Here is a 27,884-nt window from a genome sequence, read left to right on the forward strand (position 1 = left end):
TTCTCTCGTCATTTTTTGCATGCTGAAAGGTCCCTGCTCCTCTGCCAGCCCCACTGCTGAGGCACTTGGGAATTCCCCAGAGGGGTGAAGCTCCCTGACCCGCCCAAGCGATGCAGCTGAACGGCTGCGGCCATGGTAGCTACGTGATGGCTGAAAGAATCTAACTAACAGCTATATCTTAACCGGCGTATGCAGAAGCGTGAAATGGAGGAGTGTGTGAGATTGAAAAAGTCACCGGAAAGGTGTGATGTCGGCTGTGATCCAGCCTACACTCGGAGACAACTTTTCTTGGCAAAGCTGCAGAGGCTATAGGCAGGAAAGGTAAGGAGCCGGGCTTTTCTCCCCTGCTGTTGAGGGTGGATTGTTCCTTGTTCAACATAGGGTGGGGAGGTGTGAAAGGGGGAAACTATGAAACCAAACAATGAACAGCCCACGCCCCAAGGGCATGAAGACAAAAGCCAGTCTCCTTGCCTTTCCTGCCTAGCCTCCGCAGCACTGCCAAGAGAAGTTGTCACTGAGTATAGTCCAGATTTTCCAGTCATATTAAATTGGGTGAACTTCGGTCCCATTTCGGAACCAGGGAATTCTCTGAGTTCCCGGGTTCTAACCCAACCACAGCAGCCATGAAACGCAAAAAGGCGTCCATGTGCTGTGCGATGTCAGTGCAGGTTAAAGATCTCCAGATCCCCAAGTGGTCGAAATTATTCTGGAAACCTCCACTACCTCCACTACAGCACCTCTTCCTTCCTTACCCCTTCTTTCACTCCCTCCTTAATCCCTTCCCTTACAGCCAGGACACCCAGATATGTGACAGTTACTGTGCCATTTCCTTTCCTCAAAAGCAATTTTATATTTAATTTCCTGACATCCAGCAGAGGAGTTTTGGTGTGACCACAGCTCTAATGCTATCCCAAATAAAAGCAACGCCAGGCTCAGTTTTCCCTTGTTACAAGAAAAAAAAATTGAGCTAATATGTGAAAATGCGCCACATCTGAGCATTGCTCTAAGCCTGCAAATAGTCGAGAATGGTGGAAGAGCTGTTCACAGACAGCAAAGCAGCTAACAACATCTCTTTTGTACTGCCCCCAAAGTCTGTCCTTTGCACGACTACAGCAAGACACTCATGGACCATTGATGTGAGAACCTGTCTCAGCGCTGCCAACAGAAAGGCGCATCACGAGATTTTTCTTCACCAAAATGTTAGCACAAATTGACTTTTGTAAATTGGTTTCTTCTCCTACTGATCTTATCTCAAAACAACCTTGTAATGAAATGTTTATTACGGCTAACCATCCTGGGCTGCATTGCAACAAACTTGCCATCGCTGAGGGTAGCTGGCGATGAGAGTGTGAACAGCTTCGATAAACACATTTTTGTGCGAGTTGGCTTGTGAAGAGCCAGAGAAAGTTTTACCGATTTGCACTGCCAATAAAACATTTGATTTTTATTTTCCTGTATAAGCATCCGATTCATCTAATGTTTGGCCAAACTTTGAATGCTGAAACACTTATACAAGTTTCGCTTACGACTATTAGGAAGCAAAACGATACGAATCGTGTAAACAAACAAACAAAGCAATAAAATTGCTACATGATGCGATTTTGCTCACCAGCAATCACCAGCTGCAAAAAGTGAGCTCACCTTGAGCACAATGGTGTAGATGACGCCGATGCTAGCCAGGGAGGCAAGGAAGAAAAGGAAGTTCTTGATGTGCCGGTTGAACTTGAAGTCTACAGGCTTAGGGAACATGATTGAGCGCACCAGGTCTCCCTTGGCTGTGAGGAAACCTTAGAATGGGAGGAAAGACAGCAGGATGCAGCTCTAGAATGCATCAGCAAATGGTGCTCACACTAACATGCCTCTCCTCAGCGCGAGTATGAGATAGTAGTCCTTGTGTGGTCAGCTTTAAGCTGTCTGCAAGGCAGCCCTGACAATTTTTCCAAGCCACCGCTTCTCAGCGCCCGAAAGGCATTTTTTTTCTCAAGATTTAAAAGCAAACTAAAACTTCTTGAAACAAAGTGCACAAAAACAAATCGACACAGACAAGGACACATGCTACTAACAGATGAATGTTTTACTGCGTATTTCTTGGCAGATATTCACACCAAAGTGCAAGAAGAAAAAAGGAAAGAAAAAAACTAAAAAGTTGACAGAAAAAGCAAATTAAGCTAAGTAATCAATAAGTGGGCATCGTTATGGTGCATGCTTGGCCAGGTACGTAAAGACACCTAGGGCCTGCTTATACAATTTTCGTCTGTCTTGCTGACTTTGAATGCCTCGATAATCTCCCAATACCCCCAATACAAACCAATACCAATTGGCAATCAGCTAGTGTGTGGACATGTTGGCTTACCAGTGCGTACAACAACGGCCTCCACATTTTCTGTGCCATAGTAACGCGTCTGGATGACACTAGTGCCACAGAACAGCGTGTGACGGCCATGTTCCTTCGGGTGGTACATGACATCCAATGATGGTTGTGAGGCTCCAGGGTTTGGCAGTGGTGTCTTCACAACTGGAACACTCTCGCCTGAAACATGGAGTGCGGTTTCATGCATTTTCATAAGTGACAATGAACAGAGGAGCACAATACAGGTTTTCAACACAATCATGAACCAATTCAGCCAAACTCACGGCGGATGCGTACAATCTTTGTGGGGATGTGGCAAACTAACAGGGAAAGAACATGTTACAATAACCAACAAGGTACTACAAGCAGTAGGCCAAATAATCATGGCAGATCTGGACGACAGTAGAGACATTAGAGGGAGACGAAAGCATGGTACAGGGCGCATTCAATAGATGTCCCTCAGACATGGGCAGTGCATTACCAACATACCTCAAAATAAAAGTGTGTAAACATTGTGACCTTCCAGTACCAGCCAACGTGATCAAAATTTGGAAGCTAATGAAAAAAAAAAAAGTCCCCCACACTCAGCCCTTTCCAAGCAGCACAGAAGCTGGGCTGTTTCCCATTTAGCCAGAGCAGTGCAGTTTAACCAGGGAAAGGAATCATGACTGTGCCAGACATCAAACTTCCATTGGGCCCATCCATAGAGCATCAGGAAATTTTTAGGTTGTTTTCAGGTTCACTCAAAATTTTTATTAAATATGCTTTCATTATGCTTATACTTCAAGCATAATGCTCACGTGACCAAGCAGTGTTCCAAAACAAAAAGTTTGAAAGAACCATCAGCAACCAGCCGATTATTCACCAAGTAAAACACAGCTTCTCTCATTGGCATAGCTTAACTGGGCGTGCAAGTCTCCAGCAGGTGGTGAAAATGGTAATTCATTGCAACCGGAAAAACAAGTTAGTCTCCAATGCTTTGCTAGGTATACAAAGGCTCAATGGTGCCCTACATAGCAACAGATGAAATTATACACAGCGCGTAGCGATGAAAGATGCTGAAGGCCAGTGAGCACCTGTAAGCATGCTCTCGTTGACAATGCAGTTGCCAGCTGTGAGGACAGCATCACACTGCATCACACATCCGTTGCGGGGCACGATGATAACATCTCCCGGGACCAACTGCTCTGAGGGGATGTTTTCATAGACTGTGGCAAAAGAGGAGAAGGGATTGGAGGAAAAGGAAAGCATTCTAAATTAAACCTCGTCTCATGCAATGCAGTCATGCAAAATACACACTGCTGTGCTCATTCGGCCTTCAGAACTCTACAGTTCAACCAAGCATTTCAGTCTTAAAACAAAAAAAAGCTCGGCATACGGCTTCCCCTGCCTCAAGAATGTATCACCACACGACCATTACTGTGCTGCTTCACCATTATGATAAATGTCAGGTGCTTAATATGCATGTGCTTCGACATAAGGAAAGCAAAGGCTGTCCAGACGTGGCAGTGATAGTAGCTGTGGAGTATTAATGATATGCTATGATCTTCAAATATTTCAAGCTTTATCTTATAACTAAGCATTTATAATTAGTTCCCAGCTGATAATACTGCTGAGAACAGTATGAAGCATAAAATAAGCATTATAGAACATGTGAAAAGGAACAATTAGAATGTGTGCCTCCAAACAGTCAGATACAGTCATACAACGCATCCTGTAATTGCATGAATTACTAAGCATATCATGCAAACACAAGAAAGTGTCACAAAAGCTACACATCCAACGAAAGATTGCCTTTTCATTTTCATATAACCGTTAGCCAAAACAACTACTAAGAAAGGTACTCTCTTACAAACTCCGCTTTAAGCCTTTCAGAACAACCATTTTAGATCAGTAAACATTTTATCCGCAGCATAAAAAGCAGAAAACTGATAAGGAATCAAAAGCAAAATGCATGAAATGAAATAACACAATGAATAAATGATTATAACAGTCAACAGGCCACCAACCTCCTTTGCTTCGCTTGACTGTGACGACATCCATGGCATGTACAGTGTTGCTAAGAGCTTTCTGACTCTGTAAAAGTGCACGAACAAGCCTATGAATAATTCTGTGCATGAACCCAGCGCTTTTTCATCAATAATGCTAACAGCCAGGCTATTTTGGCAAGTGAGCAGGTACTTTAAAAACTGCTGCACAACAACGAACAGACGGAAAAGAGTGCACAGAGCTGTATGGCGCTTAAAGCACCATACAGTTCCATTTACAGCACCTTTCACCATAAAGAATGAAATACAAGAAAGGCACCACAAAGCAGCTTTGTGGTGCTTTTCTTGTATTTAATCTTTTGTAACACTGCATTCAAGTCATGGTTTGGCGTTTTATAGAACTAGACAGCACACTATAAAGTGTGACAAACATATTTAGTGAGAAATACACTAAACAATCTGAACTGCTTCATTCAAAGCCTGAGTCTTGATTTTGAACAGGAGACAGACAGGAAAATCTTCTGAGAAAAAAAAAAAAAGGCTAGGCTATATCTATGGTGTTTCCAGAAAGCAAGTCATGTATGGGAAGTGAATGTAGAGGTGAACATACTTGTAGGAGTGAAAGAAAACTTTAGCACATTATCTGCCCTGAAAGCATGCACAATATTATTTTGTGCTGGTCTTGGCTATTGGGCAGAAATGAAAAACATGACCAGTAACCATACCCCAGTGCCACTACCAAAATGAAAGTTTTCAGATTCTTTCTAACATTTTTAATGCGAAAGCATTAGATGGCTCACTGACATGAAAACCCGGCATCGCCAAAAAAGTGGCGGCGTTACAAAACTTACAATTGGTTGAAACAGTGTCATGTCATCAAAAGAGGGAAATACAAACTGCTAACCAGTAAATAGGCAGTACTGATACTTACAAATGCACTGACTACATAGGAATAGAACAGAATTGGAATAGAATTAAAATAGAAGTGAATTGGAATGGAACTGCAATGCTTTCGTATTACTCACACACAAGTTCCTTATATGTGCCCTCTCTGAAAACCACACTGACTCACCAATTAGCAAATTTATTTTTTGATGCGTTTATTATTTACTCATTAGCACTGGCTGCATTTTGACAGCCCAGGCAAGAGCAGGTATATACCTATATATATATAAGCCAAAAACTGAATAAACTGCAGCATAGAGCAAGAGAGAAAAAGTGAAAGAACGAGAGTGGAGAAAAAAAAAAAGAAAGTAACAAGGAAATGGCTTGAAATTTCTTTAAACCACTGAATGCTCTGGGACCACTGAAACGGTTATGTGTTCCACCACACAGTGCTCAGCACGTCTAATTTACACTTACCGTTGTTAACACAATGCAAAGTTAGCGCTGAAGAATGCTGACAAGCGCTGGCACACAACCTGTGCCATATGGCAAGCCATCTTTGAAAAACTGCATGCACCAAGGCAAGTACTGCCATGCATATAATAAGTGCATGCTACAGCTAACTGCTAGTTCTTTCACATGCTACCCTCTCAGCTTCCTTGACTGGAGTGCACCAGATACGTTGTAAACCAGAAAAATTCAGAGGACCTTGCTGGAAAAAATTTATCGCAAAGGGTGCCAAACCAGAATCTTTTACAGTTAAAGCCATTAGTAGTTCTGCAATCTTTTACACAAATAGCTGTCAGTCATTCTACCAAAGGATTCCATGAAATCTACAGCCACACTTTCCAGCTTCACCCTTGGGCCGATAGAATAAGACAACAGTTAATGAAGTGGGAACCATTATACATTTTTTTCTTTTTATTTCAGTCCTCAAGGAAAGGAACATCCAAAAAACGCACATTTTCCAGTTCTAAGTTGGTATGTTATTTTGATTCGATGCCCTCTGGCTGCACATCAGAAGATGTGCAGTTACATTTCAATAATGTGCATCGTGAATGTGAGGGGAATTTGGCACTCACCAGTCTTATCTGATAGACACCGGTGACTAGAGACAATGTAGACATGATGATGATGCATGAGGCGTAATAGTAGTAGTCATCACAGAACCAGATGATCATGCTGAATACTTGAAATACATAAAATGGCTCAAGAACCTGTACGGGAGGGAACAGACAGAAGCATACAATGAAACTCCATGACATTATTATAACGAGGAACAACTACAAACACAAGCAAGGAAATTTTCAGTTACTGAGCAGGATTCATTACAGAGTTCCCTGTTCAAATTACAACCTGAGTATTGCTTAATTTCTTCAAAGGGCAAGCTTGCTTCTTTAAAACACATAATATTAAACAAGAGTAATTGACGAAAAAAGTAAACTTTGTGCAAGCCTAAATTAGGCTCATAAAGTTTTATTAATATTAGTATGTTCTCACTAGCATCTCTTGAGCTTGACACTGTGCGGCCTTGCACAATGCTGAGTATGAAAGGAGGACATGCGAGCCTTATGATAATCTGTCTGTGCGATTACTGGCTGTGCTTAGATCTCGTACAGAAATAACACAGCTCAAGACCGGCACTGCAGAAGCTTTAAAGACATCGTAAGTACTACAGAGAGAGCTATTTTTTGGTTTTAGCAACTACTGCATGAGGGAATAATTCTATCTATGCTACATAAAAAAGTAGTCGACAGAGAAAGTACACAAGGCAGCATGCATCGTTACTCTTCCAGATATATAGCTGACCGCACATCACACAGCTAATCATACTGCTCAAAGGTTATACCAGATGCTATAACCAAAGAGAAGTGAGGTATTCAAGACTAACCTCTTGAAAGAGGATACGAAAGACTGACTGTATTTGGACACTAATTACATTATCCCCAAAAAGAACTCGTCTGAAAAAGTCAAGGAGCATCGTTTCAATGAGGGGCAGAAGCACATGAACAAGGCAAAAACACTTGGATCTGTTTACGGGCAAGCATCTCTACAAAAGTCAAAAAAGAAAGGGAAGGAAAGAGCATGATCAAGAGAGAAGACGCAATATGTAGCAGCAAGATGCACTGACAGAGTTTACAGCAGAAAAGGAAAGTCCAATGTCATGCAAGGCAAGTCATGTAACTTGTACCCGCTGAAGAAGAAAGTTAGAGGAGTAATGAACTTATACTAAATCTCTGTGAAGAAATTTCAGATTAACATTCACAACAATCAAGAAAAAAAATTGAAGGGAAAACAAAATGCAAGCAGCGGGCAGCCAAGTGAATTAAATTCCAATACTTAGAGAGACCACAAGAAATGGGGACATCCGCATAAAACAACAATGAAAGTCTGCTTGAAACCACCGGGAAGCTAAATGTGAGCCATATATTCCTTCTATTCGGCCATGGTTATGCATCAAAATTTGGAATCCAAATTCAGTGCGTTATGTAAGAAAGCGCTCACAACTATGGGAAGCAAAGCAATTTTTCATCAGCACAGCCTCGGTTCAGCGCTCTGGTTTCTTACTAGATTCTATTCTATAATGCACAATAATGCAAAAAGACTTCTACAGTGACTACTACTGCATTGAACTAATATAAGTATTTAAAATGATGACAACTAGCTCATAATGCCAATGTTCACTTGTGGCCATGCAAAAGTACAGTTTGAGCTGCAAAAATGTTCGAGCATGTTAAAACAGGCAGTGTGTGTTATGGCAGCAGAATGAAACTGCAGTGTTGCAGCAAAGCAGTGAAGTCCAAATGGTTGTTCAAAAATAACAAACACGTGATGTCGCCTACGTCACAAAAAGCCGACAAAAGCAGGAGTTTTCAGCGTTGCAAACAAATGGGAAATGCAAAATGCTTATGGGCAACGTGCCCCAATATAATAGATTATCACCCATGAATACGCTTGCAATTTGTCCTCCTTAACAACGTTCAACGAATTAGCTCTCAGCTAATTAGAAGCACAGCCATAGTCATAACTTTTGAGGTAAGACCAAAGAAGCCAGAGCTTGTAAGCTTGTAAGCTTTATGCATGAGCATGACATTTTCTACTGTGCACATACACAGGTTGCCTCCGCTAAAATTGGTCAAGATTAAAAAGAAACCAAAGCATTCTCCTAAAGTGAAATCAAGTGAATACTGTTAGGAGTTTTTTAAACTACTGGCTAGTATTTTTTTGTTCTGCTTACTTTAATAATTCGTCGACATTAACTTGAAATATGGCTTTATAGAGACTCAGGTGAGAATTAGAAAGTTGTCAAGTGCCATGAAAATGGTATATTACTGGCACTTATCTTGGAACCAACAGCAATGTGAAGCACAGTCGTAGGCAGCGCAGCTAACATGGAGCTCGCAGAGCTTTACCAAGTTGCAAATGACAGCACTAATCGTGGTGCGTTTGGCGCATGAAGCATGCTGTCACGTGGTACATATTAAATTTCATGGGTTTTCATTTTTGCCAAATGAAAGGGCTGCGCTAAAGCTATCTCGTCAGAAGCGTCTGGGTGGAACCATTTTTATGGCGCTCGACAACTTGCCAGTTCACACAACAGCGTCCATATAGTCCTATTTAAAAAGTTCATTAATATGACTAATTATTAAAGCAGGCAAAGGAAAAATAAAATACTAGCCGACACTTCACATAACTCCTAATAACACTTCTTGATTTCTATTTGGAAGAACACTGATTTTTAAAAAAAATCTTGATCCATTTTAACTGGGACACCCTGTATACCAAGGCCTCATCAAAAGTCTGCATTATGAATTTTCTTGCTTTGCTCCATGTTGTAATGCCAGTCCATCCTCAAATGATTGGAATGCCAAGGCATCTGAGTTGACTATAAATTCTAGAGTAGCAAGGCATTCGTCACAGCTACAATGTGCAGAAGTAGGGCAGACAGCAGGGTAAAAAGGCAAAGATAAAATAGAAGTATGCACATATAATGAAAAGACATTAGCACTTTAATGGTTGCTACAAATGACAAGTACAAGGCTAAAGACAGAATTCTGGAGTCTTGTGAAAGCGAAATGAACACAAGTCCTGAATTACTTGGTTGTTAGAGTTATACATTCATGAAGTTATCTGCCAAAGCGAGAATGAGAAAGTCTCTCAATGTGATGGATTTTTAAACTGCTAGAGGCTTAGGAAATTGTGCGTCAAGCAGTGACAGTCTTTCAAAGTCATTAGGCACTTTCAAATGGCATTCTTTTACTGCCTGAAAGAAACAGTGCTGGTGCTTTTCAAAACAATATTCTGACAGTTAGCAAGGTCTCAGTTTAGCAAGGTCTCAGTTTTAAACACAATCTATCATTACAGTTGAAATTTTTGGAGTATGCTGCCATCATTTAAGAGATGAGAAAGGTGCAAATGAATTAGCAAAGAGTGCACACAACAAATTTAAATTCCAATAAAGTGCTTTCATGTAGGTTACAGCAATTAGATACAGACACGCAGAAAAAAAAAAAAAGAAGTGCTTTAATTCAACTCTCTGCTCATTGGGAACTTCGAATTTGCACAGTTCTTACCTCTGCAGATATTCTTATCACATAATACAGGCATGCTGTGCCAAGCCCAGTACATATGGCCACAAGCCAACTTCACAACTGGCATGGCCAAGAAAGTTGTAATACAATACAAGAACAATAAAATAACGGGAGGAGAGACTGTTGTACACTACCTAACCACTTGCTCCTGGAGCGAAATGCCCTTCTGCTGGTGAAAGTAAGAACACGGCACATTTCTATCGAAACCCCTCAACCTGGCAAACGCTTTGATGTCGCCATCCCAGATGTACCGGATCTTCTTATTCTCGAAGTACACTAATCTGTCCGTGGACTGCAGCGAACCCTGGAAAATGGCAGAGAAAGACGATGGGAACTCCGCACACCCTCCCGAAGCCTCTGCCACCCATGCAACGTGCCGCTCGATCACAGGGAACCCCCAGCGGACAAGACAATACCCTGGAATCAAGGTGGGCTCACGGGTTACGTTGGTCAAGCATACTCAAGTATAAATGGCAGAAGCTAGGAGCAGGCATAAGTGTAAGGAATGCACTGTTGAGAATGTCTAAAGAGATGACGCAAAATTTGTGTCCTCATTCTTACATTCCTCAAAACCAGCTGCAGAACATGTTAGAAAGAAGTGGTAGGACGAGACAGGCAAACTGGCAATATATTTCACCTTAAATACTATGTCTAAACTGCTACCTTCCATATCACCAACAAAGGGCGGTGATAGAAAAAAAGGCTCCTCATCCTTAGTTAACATTTTTGGATTGCATTTCACTACACATTCTTTTTTGCCAAACAGTAAGATTGCAAATGTATGATAACTTCAAGTCATAGAGGAAAAAGACAACCATAACAAGTGTTTCATAAAAGCCAAGCATTCAGAGCTGAAAAAACAATTTTACAATGGTAAAATACTGAAATCAAAGACAAATTTTCAAAAGCCAACTAGCCAGCCCAAAACCTGGTTTACATTAAGTGCTCAGCTGACAATTTCCCCAAAAAAGGAATATTACGGAAATCTAGAATAGTCACCTAAGATAGATGGTTATCAAAGAGACAAGATAAATTGCAGCACATGGCTTCATGCATTAATCTAGATAAGAAATAAAGAAGGAAAACATGCAACACTTACTCCTGGCTTGAGTGTCACAAGTTCTTCAAGTTTGTTTGACTCCTCAAGAGGAGAATCTGCTTGACCTGTTACTGATAACATAAGTGGCACACTGCAAAGGAAAGATACATATATCTCACAAACTGATTCAACTTACAAACTCGTACTTTCAAATGAATATATTTTTAATAGTTCTCTTTACAGATACAGGCTACTAATGTCGCTTCATGCTGCATGAAGAACAGACACTGGTGTCTTTCATGCAGAACGAAAATGAGAAAAAAAGAACAAACAGGAACAACAAATCTTAAGAAGGATGCCATTGAATGTCACTCACTTGACACTAGAAGGCAAGACAGTCCGAACTCGTTCTACAAATAGCTGCTTGTACTGATCCTGAAAATGTGCAAAGATGCAGTGCAATAAATTAAGAAGCAGTGCTTTTATCTTAGAAAAGTGCAACCATTCCTAATGAAAGCAACATAGAAAGTTTCACGAGACATGATGCTGCGAGACTGGCATCAAGCAAAATTAAAAATAGAGGCTATAGTTTAAATCAATGTGTGTTCACACAGATTTTGCACACATGGAACTGAAAGGATATACTGACATTAGTGAATAGATTAAACCAATTATAATAAACAATGTACTTCCAAAGCATGTCAGTAGGTTAGTCATTAAGTAATTGAACTATTCACTAATTATACTGTAGCATCACTGTGCATAGCAGATGCATATCATGCACTGCATAGGTATTTCAAAAAGAAACTGAATGAAAACAAATGCACTGGCTAAATTATGTATATACAAAACAGTTGTAAAAGCAGGATTAGTCCGAACTGCTTTTCCACAAAGTTTCAGCTATGCTAAAAAAAAATAACAGTGGTCACTTCAGCAGTACTTTTAACTATAAGACTGATATAACATTTATAAAGTATGGTTAGCATTCTGAAAGTTACAGGTTGAGTGTGTTTTAAGCATTGTTTTCACTTCCAAATTTTCACATCAATCATACTGCCTATGTACAACAATAGGTATCCATTTAGATTCAAACGAATTATCCCTATGGCTGGACGATGGCAGTAGCCACTGACAGCCCTCACTTAAGGATGCCCATTCCAATGCTTATACAAAAGTGAGCTCAACCCTTTCACAAATGGTCAATGATGCCTTCAAAATTTTGCAACCACTATTCACAATCCAGCTACAGGTCCAGCAAAACAGACTGAACAGAATTTGATGTACGACAAGAGCGTGAAGTGACAAAACATTCGGAATGGCAGTGACTGTCAGAACATCTCCTTTAAAATGGGAGCAACCACTTTATGCTGGTTAGCTTAATTGGTCCTTAGGAATCAAAAACCAATAAAACTGAAGCACAAATGTGTGCCTAAAGAACATCCGCACTGAGCGACTTTACTATTGTGAACAGCAGATTCCTAAAAATGGGATATACTATTATCTGCTGCTGTAGTTTGGTGCATGTTGATGTGAAAATTTAAACCACTCATCTCCGCGAATGGGCAGCTTGGCCAGATACACCATGAGGAGACTGCATTGTGGACTGCATGAATTTATGCTGCCTAAGGAATTTTCGCGAAATTAAAAATGTGGCATTGCCTGTAGAATCATTTGACCTGGGACCATGAAAATGGCAAAACTTGGTGGAAGTATTCAGGAATGACAGAAATACCTACAGCATAAGTTTTAATATAACATGGCAACCCCCAAAACCCCTGCAGCTGCAAGTTGCTACAGGTGAGAACAGCCTACAACAGCACAGGAACTCAAACACAAGCTTTCTGGCACAACAACAGCAACAATTTGTCCCCTGGTAGATTTTGACTTCAACCATTTTCTATTATAGTGCATTAATTGTCATTCAACATTTTGCGTGTTCCACATACATGCTATATTCTGCGACGTGCAAGGGCTGCGACTCCCTCTATATCACTACCATGTGGTCCAAGAATGAACACTGGTGAAAGCTGTGATCACTGATTAACTAGCTGTTCACCATTGACAGCATACATTCCACGCTTCTGGTAGAGCTCCTATAGTACCCACTCTCGACAGAAGCAGAGTTACGCTTTTGCTTTCCACGTACACCTTTGGAGTCACATGACTCCAAAGCAACCATGCATTGCTGAGAAGCTGATTCCACCTCACATCTTGGCACTCTACTATTTCTGTGTGTGGAGGGGGGATCATCTGCTGATTCAGCCCTTGTGGTTTGCAGGCTTTCTTTTTTTGTCCAAGTGCACAAGCTCATTAAAAAGTAGAAGGGTAGACACTCGGGGCTTGTTGGTTCATTTCAAGGGTAGAAAATGTATGATGATGTATGATAAGTCGGTATAAAAAACCACCCTTCTTTTGCGGAATAAATCTTTGTTGGAAGTTAGGGCTGTGTGTGTTGTCTTTCTGAGCCCCCGTCTTTTTTGCGCTACGTTTTTTACCATTAAAAAGTAATTTTCCTATCTAATCAGACCAAGCTGTTTTGTTGAGGTTTTTAGTTTATCGCGGAGAGGACATTCCGAAGTTCCAGTGACTGCTGACGTTTCCAGCAGACAGTGCCCCCTCATTCACACAGCGAGTATTCCGTTCATAGTCTATGCAGAGGGTCCACTTATAACGGATTGGCTCACTCAACTAGAAAGCACTCTGCTTGCATGCATATGAGATGAGCTCGACAACAAGAAAAAGGGGGGGGACTGAACGAGCCCTTATTCTAACTGCTGCACAGAGCAAAGGCTTCTGCAAGCAACTGGTTGTCCCTGACAGCTAGGAGGCTTTGGCAAGAAACGTGCGGGACTTTTGCGTAACTCTGCTCCCATAAGGGAAGTATGCAGGGACTCATTAAGCTTCTGAAGTGCCATCAAGCCGGTGTTGTGCAGCGTACACACAGCGACAGTGAATTACCCACCACGAGCAGCACCCTGGTGGCCTGGTGGAGCGGACATCGCCGGTGGGTGCAGTAGAGCCACCAGGCGGGGTGCCAGTGAAATAGGAGCCGCAGGAAACCCGCTGTCAGCAGCACCCCGCACCAGGTAGCTAGAGTGCGACAACCGTCTGGCCGGTACCCAAACACTTCCTGCACGCAGAGATGCCGCAGCAGGAAAGTCAAAAGGCATGCGAGTAAACAAGCTCGGAACATTAAGTTCAAAAGCTGTTGTGAAATTACACAAGTGCATGATACACGTTTCAGTGAATTTTAACCGGAATTTTTAAATACTGACTTCTTTAGCAGTAGTATAGTAAATATATTCTAGTTCACTATAGCAACAGAGATGGCTTCTGCAGCACTGTGATACCATGATGAAGATGGATTTTTATGGCGCAATGGCATCTGTGGCCAAAGAGCGCCATGGCACAAGGCATTTTCTTACACTCAAGGTGGAGTCAAAGACCCATTTCCTAAGCCTTTCACCCTAAATAAGCCGAGGGGATCGAACCCCGCACCTCCCGCTTCACATGTGATACCAGTGCTGATGGACATCTGAAAACAGGTGAATCATGTTAACTAGCGAGCTGGTGGCCAACTATAAAAACGGTGACCATATCCTAGGACGCTCATAGAAAACTTTCCAACTGTTAAGCTCGGACGCCTGGCTCGAATTAGATTTGTAAACAACGATAGCTACATCACTTAAAAAATTGAAGCGCGATTACCCCGCCGCCGTGGCTCAACAAAATTTAGGCGCCATTTAACCTGTGCCTGATCTCAGCTATGTGAATTTCCCTGTTATAATTACAAACGGTCGAATATTTACTGCCAACTCAGCTTGTTCTAGTCCCGTATCCTTGGCTCCGAGAATTCGCGATACGAATCGCGCCGTCGTTCTGAAATCGTTATTGCATGTTAGGGTATAGCATTATAACTTTCAATGGGGGCACTTTTCAAATATTAGGAGGCAAAAATCGCAGCTAGAACGGTTGCATATATGGGTGGTCTTCAGCGGAGTCTAGCCGACTAGCGGTCGAACGAGTTGTGTCACGATCGCGGTGTGATGCCTTTTTTCACTTTCTGAAGTAGAAATAGCGCACACGTTAATCGTGTCCCCCGACGCTGTTTCAGAACCTCGCCTGCCAGCGGTGTAGCAAAGTTTGTTGCGACTTCGTTCGCGGACGTCAGAATGGGCCGCGCCGAGATCCACCACGGCTACCACAGTTGATCGCGGTTTTACCTGCTACGAAAAATCTCACAGCTAAACATGTCTCGGGTGAGCCACAATGTCAATGTGTGCGCATTCGCACATCAAGATATCTTCGTGTTTTGCTACGGCACATGCCTGCGCTGCCGCGTACGGGCGGCACTGACGAGCGCGCCAATCAGAACGCCGGAGTCGTCTGCTCGGTCGCATGCAGCACCTCATCCACAACGCACCACAACGCGCTCGTGCGCATGGTCGCAAGGAAGCGTGCGCATGCGGAAAAAAAATAAATAAAACGATCGTACAGCGCGGCCTTCTGCTCGGGTTAGGTCGGAGCAGCGTCGCACCAGCTGTAGCCAATGGGAGTGTGACCTTGAGCGTGACCTTGGCCAAAGCTGGCATAGAAACAGCCCGTGCAGAAATACGATAAATATTGCCGCGACTGCGGGTTTCGAACCCGAGGCGGCGCGAACAGATCAGATTCGCTGTCCACTGGGAGCGCTTTGATATCGCCCCAGTTTTTTTTTTTTTTTTGTAGCCACGGTGGCGCAGTGGTTAGGGCGCTCCGCTACTGATCCGGAGTTCCCGGGTTCGAACCCGACCGCGGCGGCTGCGTTTTTATGGAGGAAAAACGCTAAGGCGCCCGTGTGCTGTGCGATGTCAGTGCACGTTAAAGATCCCCGGGTGGTCGAAATTATGCCGGAGCCCTCCACTACGGCACCTTCTTCCTTTCCTCTTTCACTCCCTCCCTCCCTTATCCCTTCCCTTATGACGCGGTTCAGGTGTCCAACGATATATGAGAGATACTGTGCCATTTCCTTTCCCCCAAAACCAATTATTATTATTATTATTAAAGTACACCGCCGATCACGGCTCGTGTTAAACTGCAACACACTCAAGCGCTGTGCATTGCACCCTGTCGTCTTCATCAACTTCGATCTGCGGCGCGAACAGATCGGATCAGCTTAACCTGGATCGGAGCTTAACCCGAGTCTAATATCGTCGCCAGACGTGCCGACGACCCAGCAAAGCATATGTAGCCATGATCCAATCAGGCTAAACAGATGCTTTCGCACGCCTACGCGGATTAACTATACGCTGAAACCCTACCACTTGATTTTTTTTTTCTTCGGGAATCAAGTTTTCAAAAAGATACGTTACACACCTAGGACTGCACTGCCCAAAAATTCGCCTCTGGCTCAACCCACCTGTGTTCGGGACCGTAGTGCCGTCTGAGCGGAAGCGATATTGGAAAGTACTGCCCTGCCTGTGGAAGAGAGACTGGTAGTCAAACTAGGGCGGAACCGACGATGTGCTGGCGAGAATAAATGCGGCAGGCATAGCTAACTCGCGCGCCCCACTTCTAACACAGTGCCTCACAGCTAGGCCGTCAACGAGTTTCCCCGAACGGCTGCAACAAGTCGACACACGTGCGAAGACATGCAAATCGCAGAAATGTAAAAAAAAAAAGCGGCGGTAAGAATAAAAGAGAGCGCGTTTACCGAACAGCTGGGCTCGGGGCCTAGCGGAGGTGAGGTAGGGTTGAGAGTGAGCCACTTTGGAAACCTTACGTGGCGATACTGCACCGCATTTCCATCACACAGAGGTCATTCCCACCGTAAACCGAGCTTTTATGTATGTCTATACTGTACGCTCTAAATACGAACACACCTATATGGGAGTAAGAAGGGAGTAAGCTGTCGTCTAGTGCACACCCTTTTATTAGAGGGTGTGCGGTAGAGGACAGGTTACTCCCTTTTTAGTTTTTTTTCTGTTTAGAGTGCACCGCATTCCATCACAAAGAGGTCACCCTCACCGAAAACGGAACTTTTATAAGCTAGAAAAGAAAACAAATTGAAATCCAGGTGTCGTCATCAACCGGCCGATTACGCAAGTAAAACGCGTGCGTCGTCGACAACCATTTGTGACGCGGACCCCAGAGGCTACGCTACACCTCGGCTTCGGTATTAAAATCACGTTTGCCGTCTTCCACTGTTGTGGGTGGCCTCAGTCCGAAGCCGGGCAAACCCCCTAAGCTAGAAAACTTACGGCCAATCTCTCTAACATCCTGTATTGGGAAATTGATGGAACGGGTAGACCAAACGCGCCTAACACGTTTCATGGAGCTCAACGATCCGTGGCCGCACGAAATGGTAGGGTTCCGACCCGGCCTGTGCACACAAGATGTAATGCTCCGCTTGAGACACGACATCATAGAAAATAGCACCAAGGACGCGAGGGTAATATTAGGTCTCGACCTGACGAAGGCCTTCGATAACGTAAAACACGCGGCAATCCTCTCTGGCCTCCGAGAGCTGGGGGTCGGAAACAAAACGTACGGCTACATAAAGGACTTCCTGTCGGGTAGAACGATAAAAATAAGGTTTCAGGACATTGAATCCCCCACCGTCAAACTAGGTAGTAGGGGTACGCCGCAGGGTTCAGTGCTGTCCCCATTCCTCTTTAATGTTGCCATGCGAAATCTCCCGGCAGAATTGAGAAAAGTGGAAAACTTGAAATTCAGCATGTACGCGGACGACGTCAACCTATGGGTCACCCAGGGCAGCGACGCGAACATCGAGGAGCGCTTACAAACGGCAGCAGACACCGTAGTGTCCTATGCGGCTGAAAGGGGCCTCTCGTGCGCTCCCCAAAAATCGGAGCTCTTTATCTACAATCCGAAGGCGCTCAGGCACAAACGCCAGATAAACATCAACATAACAGTAGAGGGCCAAACAGTGCTAAAAGTCGAGCAGATTAGGATCCTGGGGCTATTTCTACAAGCGGACGGGTACAATGATACAACGATAAAGAAATTGAGTGCGTACGCCACGCAAGTCATGGGTCTGTTCAGGAGAATCGCCCTCAAGGGTCGAGGCCTTAAAGAACGAAGCCTCCTGAAACTAATGCAGGCTTACATCACTAGCCTCAAATACATCAATAGCATTTGGGACGGAGAGACTCCTCTCCCTCTCGATTGGAAATCGGCTCTCGTGACCTTCATTCCGAAGGCCGGCAAACCTATCGATGTGGAGAACCTTCGCCCCATCTCTCTGACGTCTTGTGTCGGCAAGCTGATGGAGACGATGGTGCGCGACAGACTCTCCGATTATCTCGAAACACAGCACATTTTCGCGGACACCATGTTCGGTTTTCGTCCTCACAAGTCAGCACAGGATATACTTCTGCAGCTCCACCACGACATCTTAGATCCTGTCGAATGTCCCCAAAACGACAAGGTGGTCCTGGCCTTGGATCTTAAAGGCGCATTCGACAACGTCAAACATGCAGTAATCCTGGACCACCTCAGTAACACCAACTGTGGCCACAAAACATTCCATTACATAAGTCAATTTCTTACAGACCGTCAAGCCTATATACGCATACAAGATGCGGAACACGGGCCATACACCATCGGCTCGAGGGGAACACCTCAAGGCGCGGTCCTGTCTCCCCTGCTCTTCAATTTGGCAATGCTTCGCCTTCCCTCCAAATTGTCTTCTCTGCCCGGGATACATTACGCTCTTTATGCGGATGACATTACAATCTGGGCCACGCAAGGCAACCTGGGCCACATGGAGTCCTGCCTGCAAGCAGCAGCGACCCTAGTCGACGACTACGCGGCCTACTGCGGACTCCAGTGCGCCCCAGCTAAATCAGAATTTGTGCACTTACGTCCCTCCCCCCGGGACACAACTCCGCTTCGCATCAGTCTCCCCTCGGGACCGATCCGGGAGGCCAAGGAGATCCGCGTCCTTGGCCTCTTCATACACCACCAACGCAGAGTCGACACCACCATAGCCAAACTTCGCACGGTGGGAGACCAGGTGGGCCGAATGGTCCGCCGGGTCTCAAACAAGCGGGGCGGATTACGAAGCAAGGATGCACTGCGGCTTGCCCATGCTTTCGTAACGAGTAGAATCCTCTACTCAACTCCCTACTTGCACCTGCGCAAACATGATGATGACCAACTGGAGGTCATCCTGCGGAAAGTCATCAAGCGGGCTCTCGATCTTCCGATCGCCACGTCCAACCAGAGGCTTCTGGCCTTGGGCGTGGTGAACACATTTCGGGAGCTTCGAGAGGCCCACTTATGCAACCAATACACGCGTCTTGCACAGACCACGTCCGGTCGCCGCCTCTTGGACCGGCTACACATCAAACACGACTACCACATTGAGGAACGGGAGAGAGTGCCAGAACCCTGGAGACGCGCCCTCCGGGTCCGACCCCTTCCCCGCAACATGTCCAGTGAAGACCATAGCGGTCGTCGCCAGGCGCGCGCGGAAGCGTTGGCGCGATACTATGGTAACCAAGAACATGTGTATTACGTAGACGTTGCCGGCCCACACCACGGGGGGTGGTACACGGCCGCAGTCGTACACAACACAAACACAGTTAACGGGCTCACTTTCAAAGCCTACAGCGCAACACACGCGGAGGAGATTGCCATTGCTCTGGCTCTCACGAATCCCAAGTCAAAACACATCATCACCGACTCGCGAGGGGCCTGTCGGAACTACGAGTTGGGCTGGGCTCCCCCGCTTGCCTGGCGCATACTGGAATATCGCTGTCGATCTGAAGATCCAACTCCACGCAACCTGATTTGGGCCCCCGGTCACCAGGGCCTCCAGGGAAACGAACAGGCCGATCAGGCCGCCCGCGCACTCTCTCCCCGGGCTATCTCCCTGTCCTTGGAAGGGTACTCCCAATCAGACAATCTGGCCATTACATTCAAACAAATCACCGATTACTACAAGGAGGAGCACCGGCGCTACCCGGCCCCTTGTAAGGGTCTGGATCGCGCTGACGAGCGCCTCCTCATCAAAATTCTCACTAACACTGTACTGTGCCCGGCGGTGCTTAAACACTTCAATACATCCTTTGATGGCACGTGCCAGTTCTGTGGGGAGGTGTCTGACACCTTCCACATGGTTTGGGCGTGTCAATCTAACCCATCTATCCCCCCCAACCCCAACCCCACCAGAGAGGACTGGGAGGCGGCCCTGCTCGGCTGTCAAGACCTGAAGAGCCAAAAGGCCTTGGTTCAACGGACGCGGGCGGCGTTGCTTGCCAATGGGGCCCCGGAATAGGGGCTCCACCTAGTACTGTGAGGGGAAAGGGCCAATAGGGTCCTACCCCAATCACCTTTCTGTAAAAAATTTATTGCTTATAAATGTTTTTCACCACCACCTACATCACTAGCCGCATATGCTACGCCACACCATTCCTAAACATCAGATCGGACGAAAAGCAGAAAATAGACGCACTCATCAGACGATGCGTGAAGAGGGCTCTGGGACTCCCCATCTCGACCTCTACTGAACGCCTCCTCGAAATGGGTGTGCACAATAATTGGACGGAGCTAGCGGAGGCTGTGCGCATGGCACAACTGGAAAGATTAAGCAAATCTACCACGGGCAGAACCATCCTTGGCTGGGTGGGGCTGCAGTCAGACAGGGGGACATGCCAACACGCGGACATTCCACGAGGATGCCGCGAACACATAACAGTGCCCCCGCTACCTAAAAACATGCACCCCACATACAACGGGGAGAGGAGACGGAAGAGGGCCGAGACTCTCGCAAAAAACGCGGACAAAATAGGGCCGAAAGGAGTCGCCTACGTGGACGCGGCTAGCGGAAAGTTGGGGGCGGCGGTGGCTGCGGTCGTTGACGGCCGCGGCGTACCCGTCGCCGCCGCTTCCGTTAGAAGTCGAAACATAGACACGGCCGAAGAAGTTGCAATAGCGCTCGCTTGCGTTGGCACGGAAGCCAGTACGATCATTAGCGACAGCAAAACAGCTGTCTGGAACTTTGGAAAAGGGAGGGTCTCGAAGGAGGCAGTCAAAATCTTGGAAAAGGGAAAACTCGATAGACGAGTTCGAATAATTTGGACCCCCGCGCACGAATCCGTCCCCGGCAACGAGGCGGCGCACGAGCTAGCCCGAGCACTCTACTTCCGGGCAGCCGCAGAGCCGCCTGGTTGCGAAGGGATGGACGAGAGGCTGCAGACATACAAAGAGATCATAGAGCACTACAGACTTGGTAGACGGTCCCTGCCACCACCGGACCGAGCGCTAACAAACAGGGAGGCAGTCGCATGGCGGCGCCTGCAAGCTGGGAACTTCCCGAACCCCGTCTGGCTCTACCACACGCAAGTGGAGGAAAGAGCCGACGATAAATGCGCGACATGTGGAGAGAGGGGTACTTTAGACCACATAATCTGGCAATGCCCTGGTTCCCCGGGCGCCAAGGAGAACATAAGAAGTAGAGAAGCCTGAGAACTGATGCTGCGAAGCGAGTCCCTCGCCCACCAGTAGCAAGCCATCCGCCTGGCGGCTAAAGCCGCGAAGAAACACTGTCGCTTCGCCTGTCTTTAGTCGCGGAGACCCCGGCCCCCGTTCTCCAGGTCTGCGTGCCGGGGATGGGGAGTAGGGGGTCTCCTACATTGGTGGAAAATAAAGTACGCCGCGGTCGGGTTCGAATCCGGAGTTCCCGGGTTCGAACCCGACCGCGGCGGCTGCGTTTTTATGGAGGAAAAACGCTAAGGCGCCCGTGTGCTGTGCGATGTCAGTGCACGTTAAAGATCCCCAGGTGGTCGAAATTATTCCGGAGCCCTCCACTACGGCACCTCCTTCTTCCTTTCCTCTTTCACTCCCTCCCTTATCCCTTCCCTTACGGCGCGGTTCAGGTGTCCAACGATATATGAGACAGATACTGCGCCATTTCCTTTCCTCAAAAAACCAATTATTATTATTACTCACTCACTCACTACGCTACACCTCCATTCACTTGGACGTGGTGGAAGCCCGTCCTTTTCGGCACACAGGGTAATTTTTATTTGTCCTCAGTATTCATTTAATCCCCTGGCATCACGCGATCGAGAACTTCAACCATAGCCCGTTTCGTGCACGCTGGCAGAGGACCCGAAGGACGCGGGTTCGATCCCGGCCGCGGCGGTCGAATTTCGATGGAGGCGAAATTCTAGAGGCCCGTGTACTGTGCGATTTCAGTGCACGTTAAATAACTCCATGGAAGTGGTCGAAATATCCGGAGTCCCTCACTACGGCGTCCCTCATAGCCTGAGTCGCTTTGGAACGTTAAACCACCATAAACCAACCAATATCTATAGACAAACCCTAGAGAACAATCTAAAGGCAATATACATCCTATATAGACAGTCTATAATAGACAATCTACAGATTCATGGGCATGCACTCGTATACTTTTGTCTAAAGACAGTCTATAGACAATCTGTAGACTATGACTAGACAAAAATATCTATATGAAAGCAATACAGTCTATGAGAAGTTTATAGAATGTCTGTAGACCATTTTTGTAAGGGACCCGACAACACCTGCCCGTAGAACAGGAAAGAGCAGGGGCACAAAGCTCCCGCAAGCTCTTCCCGCACCCACCTGCCCCCAAGGGCATAGTTAAAGACCTTTCCCATATTTACAGCTTTAGTGAGCGCACGCGCGTTTCGAACTGAGTGGCGCATGCGCAAAACGCTGTCTGTGCGAAATCCACCAATTGGAACGCTGCTGTCACTAAGGTAAATGAATTCGAAACAAAGTGGTTGCAGAAAAAAAAAAACACGAAAGGTTAAAAATGACAGTGATCAATCGGAAAAAAAAAAACACTTAACCACTCAGGCATTCACGACTTTGGGCGGAGCGAATCGCTCAGTGCGGTTAACAGCATTTCCTGCGAGACGTGTGATGAATAAGTGACAAAAAAAGAAAAAGGTAGGGAAGTCCAGGTTCATTACCACCGATATTGAGAAACTGCATTGTCCCGATTTCCCCCACCACGCGCCGAGTTACGCGAGCTGTGGTATTCACCGGCAAGCAACCAGGCGGAAACAAAATTCCGGCCATTTATTAGAACGGCGAAAAAAGTGGGAACACATCTGGAAATACAACGTTCCGAGAAGCATGCAGCAGACAAAAGGGGCTCGATAAACTAAAACAAAGACGGTAATCACCGCACGCTCGCAAATGAAGATTAGGTCCCCCCACGCACAACCAAATGACAGATAACGTTTCTATCATCCGCCTCGCACGCGGGAGCATCGGGTTCGATCCTCAGTTCCGCCGGTTCTCGGCCGGTTATCCAATAGGTGCGCGCTTCACCCCGTCCTGACTCTCGGCATTCCAGAGGTGAAAACGATTGGGAAAAGAGACAGATAACGTCTCTGTCACGTCCACGCCGACAAGAGGCGTTTGTTTTATTATGCTCACTGCATTCACGGCGCTTCCCCGCTTTATATCAGTGTCCTTTCGATGGCTTCGCGACGAAGAGCCACGCTATGCGTGCAAGGGCGATAGGTGCCGTAGTGGAGGGCTCCGGAATAATTTCGACCACCTGTAGATATTTAACGTGCACTGAAGAAAGGCATGCATAACAGTAAATTGTACAATGATCAGAACACGCAACCTGCCAGCCCTAACCGCGCGAAAAGCACAACGAACGCGACGCGCGATTGCATTTGCCGGTGGCAGTCGTTGTATATATGAACAACCATACTGCAAAACATGCTACACGAGTAAAGCTCACAACTGTGAACGAACAAGGGACCAGCAGCAGCTCTCCAACCCATATACCAGCAAATTTAGGCAATCGTCCAGTACTATCGCCTCATGCCGCTTAATGGCGGCGGTGAGCAATTAAGTGGGAGCCAATCGAGGGGGGGGGGGGGGGGGGGGGGGTTGACAGCGATAGCCAATCTCCTCGCCCAGGAAAGGCCCACTCCCAGACGCCACAACCCTCCCACCGGCCGACTTGCGCATTTTGTTTCCCCAAATCACTTTTTTTTTCTTTTTTTTTTCAATTTTACCCGGTATACCCGGAACTACGGCCCAGTAGGAACAGTCGACAGAACACCCCTCAGCCCTACAGCACCCCCCCAGAACCGCGGGAAACGACGTTGCTTCCTCGATAGTGGCATATCACAACCGCCCCAATGAACCGCGCGAACTACACGGGCACGCCGTGATGGGCGTCCCCTTTCCGACGAGTGACGCTGCAGCTGCTCAAGCAGGAACTCGCGAACCTGCGACAGCTGCGTACAACGCGCAAAGGGGATCTACGCACTGAAAGACCCGCCGCGGTGGCTCAGCAGTTAGGGCGCTCGGGCTGCTGAGCCGGAGCACCTGGATTCGAACCCGGCAGCGGCAGCCGCGTTTCAATGGAGGCGAAACGCAAAAGGCACCCGTGTGCTGTGCGATGTCAGTGCACGTTAAAGATCACCAGGTGGATTATTCCGGAGCCCTCCACTAGGGCACCCCTCTTTGCCTCTAGCCTTACCCCCTTCCCTTACTGCGTGGTTGAGGTGTCCACCGAGACGCAATGCAGTTACCGCGCCAATGCCTTTCCACAAAAGCCATTTTTTTTTATTTTTGTCGCGTGGCTGGCCATCGCGAATACAGTGCTAATCGCACCGCATCTGTGGGGGCGCAACCAAGGCATGCCGAGCTATTCGACCACTTTCCAATGCCCACACTGCTACGACGCTTGATGCACTACGGGAATGCCTCCTTAAGTACTTCTCGATATTGTAGCCGCATATCCGTTTAACGCGATGGCTCGCATTATAACGTTATTTCTCAATCCGTAGCCAGTTAACCCTTTATGCAATATCCATTGAAGGGTGTCGAAGAAAACTTTTCGATTTTTTTTCGACACAACTCCTACTGCCAAAGGTGCACATACATTCCAGCCCTACCACCAGCCCACATGGAATGCAGGACGGGGCTGACGTGCAAATCTTACACGATTTTACATAAATTTATGCGCACATTTCTTCCCTTCTGCACACGCCAGCGATTTCGGTTCATCGCGCGTTGTCCGCTTTCTTCACTTTTTTTTTTTGCCGATACAACCTTACCGCTCGTCTGCAGTGCACGGGAAGTAGCACGTTACGCCAGACGTTACGCCAGATAACGCGCCGCGGCTGGTCCCGAATAATGCGCACGCAAGCGGAATTACACGCAAGTCGTGTTGCACGGATGGCGCACTCACGCGAATTTTCTGTTTTTCGTCAGTGTTTTCGTGCTCGCTGACGCCAATGTGCAAGCGCACCCTTTAGTCGACCAACGCGGAAATACACAGCGTTATGCGTACGTTTTTTTTTTTTTTGGCCGGATCGGAAGGGCAATTAAGCAACCGTGGTCATGAACCGCCGCGAGCCCGATTTTGGACGGGTGGGGCGACGCTGCCGGCAGCTAAATAATGATTTACGGTGTCTATTTGCGGAAGCGCATGCGTTAAAAGGGACAGGAAGAGGGCAGAGTGGGTCAGGGATCAAACGTCGGTTAGCGACACATTGGGCCCAGTCGAAATCAAGAAGAAGAAACGGGCTTGGTTCAGGGCATGTACTGCGATGACAATTGACTACCGCTGGACCTTAAGGGTAACGGAGTGGATTCCAAGAGAAGGCAAGCGTAGCAGGGGGCGGCAGAAAGTTAGGTGGGCGGATTAGATTAAGAAGTTTGCAGGCAAAGGATGGATGCAGCTTGCAAAGGACAGGGTTAATTGGAGAGGCATGGGAGAGGCCTTTGTACTGCATGCAGTGGACTTAGGTTGATGATGAGGATATTACAAGGCCGAACAGCTCCAGAAACTGACATAGCATGGCCTCCAGAGTACGCGGAAATTTATGGTAAGTGGTGCGAAATGGGAAAATATTAAAAAAAAAGGAAGCAAAACGAATGACTAAAAAATTTTGAACGTAGAAGACGGAATTCACAATTCCAGGCCAATAGAATCGGTGAATCGGGTGCAGAGGAATGAAGTTCCTGCACGCTTCCGGAAAACAAGCTCACCTATATCGCTTTCATGTCCATCGCACTCAACGAAGGCATGGACAACGTAGTCGTTAGGCCCGCACTTATCGCACGCAGGTCGATGCTTTGACGCAAGCACAGATATGCGTCCACCAGCGCCGCAGTGAAAAAAGAACGCACGAGAGCTGGAAGAACGGGACGAAGAGGCAAAAGGAGAAAAAAAAATGGCTGGGGCTAAGCTACGTTTAAGCCTGGATATCTCGAAGCGAAAAGGTTCGGTGATGCTTGTGGTTTAGCTTATGGTTATGCTTTGCTGCGTCGTTTAGCGAGACGTTGTTCTCGTTGTTCGGGTGTCTCGGACGCTCGTTGAGTTTTCAGCCTTTCACTTCTTCGCTCCTTTTCAGCCAACTCCCGTGGTAGCACTTCTGTATCGGTAGTATCACTCTTCTCCCTCCATGTCCATTCTCTGGCAAGAAGTTATATAGTCGTGATAAACGCGCTTGCGGCGAACGTCAAACGATGACGCATAGCCCGCGGCGGTGCCCACCTGCGCCGCGCGTGACGTCACGCGCGGCAACGGCGAAAGGTGAGGCGACGGAGTCGGCGGCGGCCACATGCGCCGTGCGTGACGTCACTCGTGCTCCGACATACGCCGGCTCGCGCGGTGTTGACTAGCGCAGTGAAGCTTTTCGCTTCAAAAATTTGCCGCTACCGTCTGGAAGACGTTGAAGTAACGAGCTGTTTGGTTTACTAGATTTTAAATGACGTCATAATCACGCGGTTTCACTTCTGTCCGCCACATTGAATTTTGACGTCATCAATGGCACCCGAATTTCACCGCCATCTTGGATTATGACGTCATAGTCACGTGGCGACCTAAGAAGCCGCCATCTTGGATTAATTAACGTCATCAATTAACTGCCATTATTGGCCGACATCTTGGATTTATAAGTGAATATATCACCAATTGGTTTGCTATATCGATTTACTATGGGGGCCGCCATCTTGAATTCCTCGGATTTGGAACTATTCCACGCCGAAGGGAGGTGGTAGCAGACCCCTTTCCCATTTAAAACACGTAAGTAGCCCTAAGTAGGCCCTATCGGCTTAACTGGACAGCATTAATGAAGATGGCAACACTGTGGACAGCGAGGTCAGCGGGCCCCTAGCTAGCTAGCCGCTGAGGACAGTCAGGGCAACGTTGCTTGAGGGCAGCAGCGGAGCCAGCTTTCTCCGCGGCAGCACATGCGACGATGCAGTTTAGATACGAACTTCCCAAGGAAGCTAATATACCGCTACAAAACGCAGGCCACACATTCTCGACGTCGCCCGGAAAGCATTCGTGAGCGCGGTCGGCGACATTACACACGCGTTATCTGCGCGATCAGCACACGTGTCTGGTGGGATCGAGTTGATTGACACCGCGACGGAGGCCGCGAGGAAAGAGAGAGGCCAGATGCCGTAGAAAAGTGCGTGCCGAGGGAAAAGCGGAAAACGAAAGGAACATGCGTTTACAGCAGAGCGCAGCCCTTAGCTGGTCTGAAGAACAACAACAACAAAAAACAAAACAAAACAGAAGCGACAGCGGAGCTCACCATCTGGTCTTCCTCCCTGGGGTTGACGTAGTCCACGCCGTCCTTCATGGGTGGTGGTCCCTGCTTTCTGCATTTTCCTGCAACGAGGCCAGCAAGGTCGAAACGGGAGAATGAGCTGACTGAACAAAACTATCGACGCGTGTCGCCCTCTCCCGGCACAGAGAGGCGACACCTCCCAACGCCGGCCCTCACGAGTGCATCCACCTCGGTTTGATGACCACAGGTGGCACCACAGACTCGACCCCCCTCCTAGCTGGGACCCACCTGGGAAATATCCTCGCTGGCAGAAGTTTCGGTTTACGGCATATTACGACACATAACTATGAGAGCGTCCCTCACGCAGCTATCATCAAAGACGCACGGGACGATCGTCGAGTACAATGTACTCGAAGAACGATATAGCTGCTACTACCGCTGAAAACTAACACTTTCTTAATGTCAGCGCAGATAACGAAC

The 27,884-nt window shown here is 46.8% G+C and overlaps 1 protein-coding gene across 2 annotated transcripts in view; it reads right to left on the reverse strand.

Moving 5' to 3' along the window:
- The window catches only part of anne (polyamine-transporting ATPase anne boleyn), a 138,300-nt gene that overhangs the window by 29,937 nt on the left and 80,479 nt on the right, over positions 1 to 27,884 (reverse strand). For both annotated transcript variants that reach the window (XM_077653591.1, XM_077653590.1), the window contains exons 2-12: positions 27,429 to 27,505; positions 13,817 to 13,984; positions 11,231 to 11,289; positions 10,915 to 11,005; positions 9,950 to 10,119; positions 7,115 to 7,184; positions 6,306 to 6,440; positions 4,360 to 4,426; positions 3,427 to 3,558; positions 2,354 to 2,530; positions 1,642 to 1,787 (exon numbers count right to left, since the gene is read on the reverse strand). In XM_077653591.1, coding sequence (XP_077509717.1) covers positions 1,642 to 1,787; positions 2,354 to 2,530; positions 3,427 to 3,558; positions 4,360 to 4,426; positions 6,306 to 6,440; positions 7,115 to 7,184; positions 9,950 to 10,119; positions 10,915 to 11,005; positions 11,231 to 11,289; positions 13,817 to 13,984; positions 27,429 to 27,505 — 1,292 coding nt within the window. The remainder of the gene's footprint in view (positions 1 to 1,641; positions 1,788 to 2,353; positions 2,531 to 3,426; positions 3,559 to 4,359; positions 4,427 to 6,305; positions 6,441 to 7,114; positions 7,185 to 9,949; positions 10,120 to 10,914; positions 11,006 to 11,230; positions 11,290 to 13,816; positions 13,985 to 27,428; positions 27,506 to 27,884) is intronic.

The sequence above is a fragment of the Amblyomma americanum genome, chromosome 2, assembly GCF_052857255.1.
Source record: "Amblyomma americanum isolate KBUSLIRL-KWMA chromosome 2, ASM5285725v1, whole genome shotgun sequence".
NCBI lineage: Eukaryota > Metazoa > Arthropoda > Arachnida > Ixodida > Ixodidae > Amblyomma > Amblyomma americanum.